Source organism: Mercenaria mercenaria, chromosome 11 (genome assembly GCF_021730395.1).
Source record: "Mercenaria mercenaria strain notata chromosome 11, MADL_Memer_1, whole genome shotgun sequence".
NCBI lineage: Eukaryota > Metazoa > Mollusca > Bivalvia > Venerida > Veneridae > Mercenaria > Mercenaria mercenaria.
This window is the reverse complement of record NC_069371.1, coordinates 15616542-15628366: the sequence shown is the minus strand read 5'-3', so window position 1 is coordinate 15628366 and position 11825 is coordinate 15616542. Positions and strand designations below refer to the sequence as shown.

Here is an 11825-nt window from a genome sequence, read left to right as displayed (position 1 = left end):
TGTATATAAATAGCATTATTAAAAAGGTCAACTCTCGAGTAAAATTTTTGTACAGAAATTGCCAGTACTTTAGTCAAAACAAAAATGACCTTAGCGTCTGCCTTTGTCCAGTGCCATTTAGATTAGTCTTGTTCAGCTTGATATTCCGGTCTAAATAAGAAACTGAAATCAAAATTACAAACTTCACAAAACAGAATAACTAGATTTGTTTTAAATTTACCTATTAGAACCAGTATTAATTATGGTGCTATATATCTTAATTATGGTGAAAATATCAATATCCTCAAAGTATGTGACAGAGCGAAGCAACTCCGTCTGAATCATGCATTTAATATTTTTCACGATAAATGCCCAAACTATTTGAAACAAAACTTTACTAAAGTATCTGAGATACATACAAAGACAAGATTTAGTAAAAACAGTTTTGTAGTTCCTACAATTTCATCCTTTGAGTCAATGACATTCTTTTGTCAGGCAATTTCAGATTGGAATGCTCTGCCAAGCAGCATAAAAGATATAAAAAATAAGTCAAGTTTTAAATCTGCTTTAAAAGCACATCTGTTTAAAGAAGGTAAATTACTTGAGGAAAGCCAAGCTATAAGATATTAATATTTAGTTTTTAAATTCAGTTGTTATTTAAACTTTAGTTGTTACTGCTGGGGTACTCACTAAAATAATTTTATTTAGTACTTTTTATTTTTATTCTTCTTTCGCGTATTAGTTTTTCACTGTTTTTTTTTTTTTTACTTAACATATAACTAAATCGGTGCCGTAATATGTCGAGGACCCCATTGGAAATAAGCGCTCTTCAAGCTGCTTTCATGGGTTAACCTTGGTACAAGATCAGCGGAGAATAATTTAGGAAGCACGACTAAACTTGAAATAACTTTTTTATGATTTTATTTTTATTAAATCATTGTCTTTTTTTAACTTTTATAAAACTATCTATTCGTACTTTTATCTATATGTGAATGTAAGTCACATGTTAATTTTAGAATGTGTTCGCTTAGTTTTAAATATCTTACAAAACATATCTTACTTAATGCGATATTTGTAATTTTAAATTGTATATATGATCTTATACCTGAATCTATCTATCTATCTATCTATCTATCTATGGAGTATGCATGCTTATTTTAGAAAACATTATGGACTGTTGGATTACAAATCAATTTGACGTAATATTCATCTGTTCCTTGACTTGATCGAATGAATTTTCATGCAATGAGTGAGATCAGTCAACATTTTAGTAGCATTCTGTAAACATTATTTGTCAATGTCATCTATCATATCACCATATACACATATTTATGTTAGACCTATCGTTAAACTTAGATACACATACAGTGTAAAGCAAAATAATTAATTTCAAGAAGAATTCTTACCTTCCGGGTGTCTGTTTATTGTTTTGATCACTCGCAAGAGGAAGAGGGGTAGTACAGTCGTTTATAGGGTGCGATTTAAACTATGGAAAGCTATCAATCTATATGTACAATGATGCTAATGCTTTTATTGATACTGCAATATGGGTAATGTTATCATATATACGTTGTACTATATTAAGACTTTTATCAGTCTCACTGTATCAGTGAACTGATATAAACCGACTACATGTGTGCTAGTAAGTTTGCTTCACAAGTACGTAGATAGTAAATCAACTTAATATTTTTTTTACATTAAACTGTATTTTCAAGTATCATATAACATGAGATTATGCGTATGTTTTTTCCTGGTTCTTATTTGTAACACCACTGATGGAAAAAATTGTAAACAAGATGGACAGTGTAAATGTACGTTTGACGACGGAAGTGGAACAGTTGATTTAAGCCTTATCGGAAGACAAGACGGAACACCTTTGTAAGTTCAAAATTTATATAATGAAACGTATTATTATCAAATATGATTTCTCTTTGTGTCTGAACTTTAGTTTAAGCCTGCCAAGTCTGTGAGTTGTCTTAAATGCATTTCTCGCAGAGGTCAGAGACCACTAATTCAAAAAAGTACAGGGACTTACTTTGATTAAGGTAACGGTATATCCGGGAATAAGGTAATGTTTAGTCCGTTCTGATTGGTCAGCAATGTAAAAAAAACGAAGAAGTGATTTGTTTTCAAAATGAAACTTTGTGTGTTTAGAGTATTTTATTATATATTTTGACAATACTTGCTTCATCTGATGTGTACTGAAAGTAGTTTCATAAAACTGTTTTCTGCGTGATGTAAACAAGGGGTCAAAACAAATACGTGAAAAATACTCAAAGTCTCGCTATCAAATGCTTTTTATTCGTGATTTTTCTCGAATAAAATGTGAATAAAATATAGGCCGTACATGCCATAATGTTATAATGGGGGCATATGGAAAAGCAAATGGTTGTCTCTAACCTACAGCAAAAATATTAATGATATTAATGAACATAACATTATAAATGTTCTTGTACAAAGCATCTCATTCATTGATAACGGAAGTTATCTCATGTAGAAAGTTGCCACTATATCAGTTATACATTTGTTACGTAACTGCAGCACATTATATTCATATCGTTTTAGGCCAATTCTTCCAAAAAAAGGCCATTTATCGGTCTTTTACCTAAGATCATTTTAGCGCTTTCATTACAGAACCATATAAATTTTTAATGATTTGGTCATATTTAAAATTAAGCCTCCATTTATAACCGATTTCATTTCTTAAACTTTAAGAAAACCTTTCCTGAATAAATAACTATTTCATTCTTCATTCGATATTGAATACATGTGTATGTTCAAGCAAAATTGTAGACAATGACTTATGCAGAGGTGAACAGGGTTCAAATATATTCATTTAAAATACAATAATTAATTTCAAATCTTGCATCAAAAGTGTAATACAAGACAAGTGTCGCCAGAATTTGACCAATAAAAGCATATTTTTTATTTTTTTCTTATAGATGTACTATACCACACTGAAATCTGTTGAGTAAGTGATGCAGTTTTGTATCCTGTACTTTTATATTTGTATGTTCTTTAAGACAAAGTAACATTTTATTGTGGAATGTTCTCTTCAAAATAAAGAGATGTTGCATTTCATTTTCCTTTATAAGGAGCTGAGATATTTCACATAAAAAAACACTCGCATTTCAAAAAAAAAAAGAGAGAAAACAAAACACCATCATGTATTTATTTCAGGATGCAAGATCAGTTTGCCCCAGACAACTACGCATATTCATTCAATCCCTGTTACCCATTCACTGAAGGAACGTGTGTCAACGCAGCGGTAAGAATAACATTTTTCTGGAATTGTTGCGGTAACGTTTTTACATTATTGTATTTGTACAGGCCAATCCTCGCTTCATTTGAGAAACAAATTATGACTTTAAAATAAAGCAGTTTTTTATGCTCACCAAAGGCGCATTGTCTATCCGTCCGTCCCACTTTTTGTCCGGAGAGTAACTCGAAAAGTACTGAAGGTACCAAGTCGTAAATTTATACAATGATAAACCTTATAGCGAGGTAGTGCAGTGATATAGAACTATAACCCTAGGTAGTCCCATTTTTTTAAACATTATTTCCCTTTATTTTGACATCCTTGTTCGAGGCATAACTTGAATACTATGTAAGCTATTGAATTCATACTTTACATATTCCCAGAAATTAATGAGAGGAATGCAGTTATAAGGAACTATAACGCTTGAGGGTCCTGTTTTTTAATTATCCCCCTTTTTGAAAACAACTCAAATACCGACAAATACTACGTAAGCTATTGACTTCATACTTTACATATCCATAATGATGAGTGAAAGGGAGTGCAGTGTTAAAGAACCACAACTCTTGCTGACCATATTTATCCGTATCTGAAAAGCCCCTTTTGCTGCAGTAATTTCGGGAAGCATCCATCCGAGTTGCTGATCGTCTTATTTCCGTTAATTATGTTAATGTTTTAAGAATCATTTGCATTTAAAATGTTAGAAGTGGAAATGTCTGCATATTTACCGGTCTCAGTGACTTCTGTTTGAAACAAAAATTACACCAAATGTGTATTTTATTGTAAATGTACATTGTAAACCAGTCATGAACCACTAAAAAGCAAGAATATCACCCTAAAGTGTGAATTATTTATGTTCAATATTAAATGACAAATACATTTCTGAGGGTCTCCTTGGTAGAGTGGTCGAAACACCCGTTCCTCATCGTTGTGTGTTCGAATCTAGTTCGGGATATAAAAAAAATTACTTTCATTTAATGAAACCAACTATCTTGCTTACGGAAGCTCTGCGGTTACAACTCCGGTGCTGTCCGTTTCATGAACTAATGCACGGAGTAGCACGCGTGTACTTCCTTCCCAATCCAAAGTCAATGACACCAGCTCTACCGGCCTGGCTTAAATTGTAATAAACACAATTCCGAGATACTTTATCTTTAACGTATACATGTTACGTGCATTTTATCAAACTTAAGGATCAGATTGCAATGATATTAAGATCATTTTACCTTGGAGAGGCGCATATCTAATTTTATTTGTGTGCAATTTACAGGCATGTCAGTATGATTCTGCAAACAACATTTATTATAACATTGGAGATTCATCGAAAGTCACACTATCGTATGATGGTATGAACGTGGTAGGGACTTACGAATCAGATGACGGGGCTAGGTGCGTATATACATCCGTATGTCTTCTTTTTTTCATATTCATTTACCAGTAAATAACCTTCATGACAATATATTTCAACAAAATATTCTTTTCCATGAATGGTTGTTAAAACTAGAAATTACTGTAAAATCAAAATACAATGGGTTTAGAAAGTAGGATAAAGATCCATTAGATAGGGATTATTATACTACGGTAAGCGAACACAGGTGGAGCACCGACTATGAACACTCAGTGGCAAAACTCAACTGAGAATTTTTTTCTGGTGAGCACCAAGTCTTACTCTTCAGCGCACAATGTTTCAAAGTAAAAGACATTCTTAATAAAAGTTATCCCCGCCGAAAGGCCTGACATGTAAAACATCAAAAACTACGTATAAATATAAAAAAAAGAAACCAAACTAAAGAAAACATATACGTATATTCTCCATGCATTTGTGGAAGGAAGATCATCAACAGAAATCCCTTTAAGAGCCCGCTAAAACTGGATGAAACAAGTATCAAAAAGGATCAAGCTATGACAACTTGTACACTGTTTCAGTTCCAGACTTGGTTGATGAATACGGACCCAGGTGCAACTACAGGCATTATTTCCGGCACGGACAGACACCTGGGGTAGAATTAACACCTTCCGTAAGACAGCTAAAGTTTAACTACATCAATATATTATCGTGGTAACCTATACTTTTACTGGCTTTTTGCAGGTCAAGTACTGTAACGTTTCAGTGTGATCCAAATGCAAACCCTCCAACAACTACTGCTTTGGGAGAAACTTCTACTACAGTATATGTAAAGTATAGTTCCAAAACTTTCGTTTGTTTTAGGTTAAACGCCGTTTTTCAACAGTATCTCAGTTATGCCACGGCGGCAGTTTACCTAACCGGTGTTCCTGAATTCTGTACCAATAAAAACCTGTTCTCCGCAAGTAACTGCCAACTTGCCCATATTTCAAGAACAGAATAAAATAAAACGCTAAATTAAATATTAAGTTTACTGTTACAGAGGTACAGTTAATATTACAATTAGAAAGTCTCAGTGATATGCTCACATACACATGTGGGTAATCATGAAACTAAAACGTGATATTCATAAACGGATAATACCAAATTGTTAGCACTATTTTCACGACATTAAGGGTAGGCAAAATGTAGGTCATACCGTAGGTATCTATTTGCTTTTTACTCAAAATGAGTGGTGTTTAAAGAGTATGATAGACAAACGGGACTTTTAGTCTTTGCCAAACCCATTTTACATAATTATTTAGAATTTAAGACGTCTTAAAACAATACAATACAACTGCGGGCCTCAGAAAAAAAATATTAAAATGTAACGATAGATTTCCCGGAAGCACGGCAAACACGGCCAGAGCCATGCATTGCATAGTAGGCCCTTCACAAATTGAAACTGTGGTGGACAGATATAGCATACGGCTTGCTTCAAGAATCCAACACCAAGTACATCTTAATTATATTCAAGATGCAGAAATTGGTATACTCGTATATGGAATGCAGGCTTTCAAGTGACACTTGATGAAAAACTAGGAGAAAAGTAAGAGCCTCTAGATATAAAAAAGTAGGAGAAAAGTAGGAATCTGATGATAAAAAGTAGAAACTTATGAGAACAAACTCAGGTACGGAACCAGAAATATTGATTGTGGGGTAAATCAGTTTTAGAACAAAAGCATCATCGGCAAGGTGCATAGCGCTGAGATGGGTAGGTACGGGAGGGGGTCCTCAACAGGTATGAAACGGTGGGCTCTGGTGCATTTTTGGTCTAAATTTTTAGGTATGGGAGGAGGTATCCCAGTCATTTTGGGGGGGGGGTCAGGGGGGCTCTCTCCAACACACACCCTAGAAAACTTTGCAAGACAGGTACGAAATGGTGGGCTCTGGTACATTATTTGGTCTTAATTTTGAGGTACTGGGAGGGGTACTTTCCTCAGTTTAGGGAGTCAGGATGTTCTCCCCCTGGAAAAGTTTGAAATATAGGTATGAAATGGAGACATCTGGGGCATTTTTGGTCTAAATTTTGAGAAAATATTAATTCTGTGCCAAAATAGTTGGGTGCAACTTTAATGAGTACAATGTACAGGCTACTTCTCAGCAAACTTGGGGGACATGGGCACCCTCTGTCCAGCCCTCGGTCTGGGCCTAAATCTTGTATATTTACTCACAATTACACAACAGGACTTAAATCACAATATATAAGGTATGTCTAATTTCATGATGCTTTGAGGTCCCCATTGTACATAGCTACCAGCAACCACCAAGGTCGGTATCAACTCACATAACAGTCAGCAGGTTTCTGCATGCATAAGAGGTCACCAGCAGTATATCAATGGCCTCTAGACCCTTACCTGTCCTTATATTATGTAACAAAATTCATTATAAAAATAGACTTACAACATTTGTTAACATATTTCTTCTTCTTTAGATAAAATAGTAGGAATAGTAGGAGTTTTTTTTTTAAATGTAGGAAAAAAGTAGGAACAGACCTAAAAAGTAGGAAAAAGTAGGACTTCTTGAAAGCCTGTGAATGGGCATAAATAAAGCAGAACATACAAGTGGCAAGAAATAAAACAGTTGGGAGCTCAAAGTATCTAACGTCACTCATAGTTAAAGTAGAAGTGGGTGCGTAAGGGCGGTTTTGATAGGTTTAACATCCCACCGACACAATTTTAGGTGGCAACTTTCCAGCTTTGATGACGGAAGAAGATCCAAGATTTCCCTCCGTGCATCATTTTATCACAGGCAGGTACTTGGGTAGAACCATGGACCTTCCGAATGATTTCAGAGGCAATGTATTTCATCAAATCGTCACGAAGAACAAACCTGTTAAACTCATGAACCCGTGATCCGTAGATCTGCGCTCTCCTTATTGCGCTAAGCGGGCGGGTTCCCATGAAGAATTCAACGCCCCGAGTGAGGCTCAAACTAACATCGTGAGGGTCAAGTGATTCAGTCAGCTATCTCAACCATTCGGCCACGGATGCCACTAAAAGAAGGGGGCGGTGGGGCGGTAATGAAAGTATACCATCAAACAAGACAATATGACATACAATACGAAAGCAAATTGAAAATTAGGGCAATAACCTATAGAAAGGAAACTGGGTTGAGGGGTGGGGAACATTGTTCCATTACGTGTACAAAGCAATATATATGACGTAGTAATATTCATAACAGTGACTACTTTGCTATTTTGTTGCAGGGGTTTACAGTAACTTCAAAATATGCATGCCCGTCATCTCAGCCAACACCAACACCAACGCCAGGAGAAGGGTATGAAAACCGACCCATTTAATATGCACATATACATTGTGATACGTGTAAGAAAAGAACAATGGTACAAGTGAAGCGTCGTATTCATACACGTTTATGCTGCAATAACGCATTGACAGTTACTTGAAATAACAACGGCACTTCTTTGTTTTTCATTTGCATTAGACTGCCTCTTTTTATCAATATCTGTAACAAATTATTCCGCTAGATTAAATTCAACTTTTTATTACTGTATTAATACAGTTGTAGAAAACACCTGGTATCGATCTGTAATGAGATAACTAAGTATTCACAGTATCTCTAATAACTATGTACATTTTGCAGGTGTTATACAAATTTCGGTGACTTTACGAAGAAATGCACAGAAACTTACGACGGCAAAGATGGGTATATTAAACTTTTAATCATTGAAGACTGGGACGGCAGGTGCGTGTTTCCAGAAAATGAAGATGTTGCTGTAAGTCTTCACAATACTAAATCTACATGCGATGACGTCAGTACCAGGTGCAATCCCGTGCAAGCCTTCTCTGTCAATGGTTATGTATGCAAAGAGGTAGATCAGCGCACAAAGAACTCTGATCTTATTGGATAAAGCAGAAAAATGACTTGACGTTTATGTTAGCATGTTATGGTTTGCAACCGGTCTTTGCTATCAAGACTGTTGAATTTTGTTCAAACTACCACGCTATATATAGTTGTAGGTACAAGTAACAATGCCTGTCGCAGTAACATCCTTTATTTATCTCTATAACAATTAAATCAAAAATAATTTTGTTCAAACATACATTAAACCATTTCCAACTTCATATTTCTAACTCCGAGTTTTTTATTTTCTTATCCTTTAAAATGTAATAACATTAAAACAAATACACACTTACTTATGAAAAACGAAAAATACAAAAAACACAACAACAAAACAACAGGTATCTAACACGACGCCGTTGGGTTTAACGTCGCACCGACACAATTATAAGTCGTATGCTTTGATGGTAGAGGAAGACCCCAGGGAGGCCCGTCAAGCCAGCTGGATGACTTCCTCAATTGAAGAATTCAACGCCCCGAGAGAGGCTCTCAACGCCCCGAGAGAGACTCTAACCCACATAGATGAGGGGCAAGTGATTTGAATTCAGCGACCTTAACCACTCGGCAACGAAGGCCCCTAAAATTCAAAGTAATTTTGTTACAACGACACGTGTCATGTGGGGAATTTCAATCTTTTGATATATTTAGGAAAAAGACTCCAAATACCCATCTGGGCATTATTTCATCACGGGCACTCGCGTAGACAAACGACCTTCCGTAAGGAAGTTATGATAGCATACCCACATGGGAGAATTCTACAAATGATTCTCAGTCAGTAACTTTAACCACTTAGCTACGGAGAGGACGGGCAAGTGACTGAAGTTTGGATTGTGAAGGAAAACGGTAAATCTATTTTTTAATATTCAGCTGTGTCTACATCATAAATGAAATAATGTTTCTTTCACCAAATCATAAAATATTCGCTAGTAAGATCAAATAATCGCAAGTAGTAGTAATGTCGACTTGGAGCGTGAGTCATGAAAATCACAATGTTAGTTTCAAACATGAAAAATATAATGTCATATAAAGTAGACAATTAACTATCACAGATAATAACTTTTTATATAAATAAAGAATCACACTACGTAGAAATAAACAATCGGATAATGATTGCAAATATCACATTCATTTCATAATTCTCTCACATAGTAGACATTTATTTAAGGTAATGAATCCGCTGTGACAATCGGCAAATAACGTATCCTATGTATGTGACTTTGGTATTTTCCATTTTTACAGAAAGCCATGTGTTTGCTTAGTTATATACACGTCTAAAGAATACACAAATGTCTTACTAACAAGAGCTCGTAATCACAGAAACTATTCAATCTAAACATGTATATCAACACCCACAAATAAAAAGTATTGGTCTTTACATGGAAAAATAGTTCAAATTTACAGCTGGAAGTGTTTACACATTAAGAATAGCTTCATGCTTTTCATCATAGGAACCTTGTGCCTTGACAAACAGGCGTCTTGTTCTTTCTCCAAGTATACCGTAAAATGTAAATACTGCCTCGTAATCTTCTGCATGTCTGAAATTTAAAAACACATCATATTCATACTTCTGAGATGAATGAAATAGGGGTGCTGTTACCTAAGTATAGTATAATCAAAACTACTCTAAATGTAAAAATGCATATATACTTAGAAGAAATTTCAGTTTTTACAAAAGATGTGCATCTCCTAAGAGTTAAAAGCAGTTACCTTATGTTATGCTTTTTGACATGTAGTCATTGGGATTCAAAAGTGATCTGTTATTTATGGTGAAACCATTACACTTACATTGCAGTAAAGATAAAAAGCACTTACTTTGCAGTGAAGATAAAAAACTTAGTACTTTGCAGTAAAGATAAAAAGCACTTACTTTGCAGTAAAGAAGACTTTCAGCAAACACTTGCTGTTACTGATGTGTGTTATGTGGGCGTCTAAAAAGCCAGAAGTAGGTTCAACGCGGAATGCTTCGTTAGCCTGATTTCCATACGAACCTGGAGTAAATAATACTTAGAATGAAGCATATATTTTCTTACTATGTCATTATTTTGCAAGTCATTCATTGCAACAGAAGCACAATAGCGTAAAGCTGGGCTAAAAGTTAAAATGCTACTTGATGTCATATACAAAGGTAACCTACATGTATTAAATATTCTATACTTAATACTTCCTTTACACGTTTTCAGGATGTATTTATAACTGACGTAAGCGTTTCACAAAAACGATGCTATGGCTAACAGAAAGTTATTATAATCACTTAAACATACTGCATTATTCATATCACACTGACTAATCAACATTACTATTAAATCAATGTGAATTTCTTCCTAGTAAGAACAGCAAGGATTACATTAACAACATTCGTTGCTTTTTTTATTCAATCCTCATATTATTTTCTTAATTCTGATTTTTTTTATCTCATAGCATATGTTCTCCGTGACAATTTGATAGATTTGTTTGTTTTGTTTGTTTTGGGTTTAACGCCGTTTTTCAACAGTATTTCAGTCATGTAACGGCGGGCAGTTAGCCTAACCAGTGTTCCTGGATTCTGTACCAGTACAAACCTGTTCTCCGCAAGTAACTGCCAACTTCCCCACATGAATTATCAGAGGTGGAGGACGAATGATTTCAGACACAATGTCTTTTATCAAATCGTCACGGAGAACATACGCTCCGCCCGGGGATCGAACTCGCGACCCCGCGATCCGTAGACCAACGCTCTCCCTACTGAGCTAAGCGGGCGGGCTGACAATTTGATAGAAGACATTGTGTCTGAAATTATTCATCCTGCCTCTCTGATTTATGTGGAGAAGTTGGCAGTTACTTACAAACAAGAGGGGCATGAAGGCCCTGTATCGCTCACCTGACCTATTGACCTAAAGATCATCAAGATTAACATTCTGACCAAGTTTCATTAAGATATGGTCATAAATGTGGCCTCTAAAGTGTTAAATAGCTTTTCCTTCGATTTGACCCAGTGACCTAGTTTTTGACCAGACATGACCCATATTCGATCTTGACCTAAAGATCACCAAGATTAACATTCTGACTAAGTTTCGTGAAGATACAGTCATAAATGTGGCCTCTAGAGTGTTAACAAGCTTTTTCTTTGATTTGACCTAGTTTTTGATCCGACCTGACCAAGATTTGAACTTGACTTTTAGATCATCAAGATTAACATTCTGACCAAGTTTCATTAAGATGTGGTCATAAATGTGACCTCTACAGTGTAAACTAGCTTTTCCTTCAATTTGACCTGGTGACCTAGTTTTTGATCCTACATGACCCAGATTCAATCTGGACCTTGAGATCATCAAGATTAACATTCTGACCATGTTTCATGAAGATAGA

At 35.3% G+C, this 11825-nt stretch overlaps 2 protein-coding genes across 6 annotated transcripts in view; one reads left to right on the top strand and one right to left on the bottom strand.

Moving 5' to 3' along the window:
- The first annotated feature begins 1573 nt into the window (after nt 1-1573).
- LOC123532858 (uncharacterized) lies at nt 1574-8706 on the top strand. Its single transcript, XM_045314449.2, has 6 exons — nt 1574-1857; nt 3160-3247; nt 4506-4624; nt 5325-5409; nt 7828-7898; nt 8223-8706. Exons 1-6 carry the CDS (start codon nt 1706-1708, stop codon nt 8488-8490), a joined length of 783 nt encoding a protein of 260 aa, XP_045170384.2. The 5' UTR covers nt 1574-1705; the 3' UTR covers nt 8491-8706.
- An 815-nt stretch (nt 8707-9521) lies between these two features.
- The window catches only part of LOC123530765 (deleted in lung and esophageal cancer protein 1-like), a 35190-nt gene continuing 32886 nt past the window's right edge, over nt 9522-11825 (bottom strand). For all 5 annotated transcript variants that reach the window (XM_053518617.1, XM_053518618.1, XM_053518616.1 and 2 more), the window contains 2 exons: nt 10348-10468; nt 9522-10015 (listed from right to left, as the gene is read on the bottom strand). In XM_053518617.1, coding sequence (XP_053374592.1) covers nt 9892-10015; nt 10348-10468 — 245 coding nt within the window. In that variant the 3' untranslated portion in view covers nt 9522-9891. The remainder of the gene's footprint in view (nt 10016-10347; nt 10469-11825) is intronic.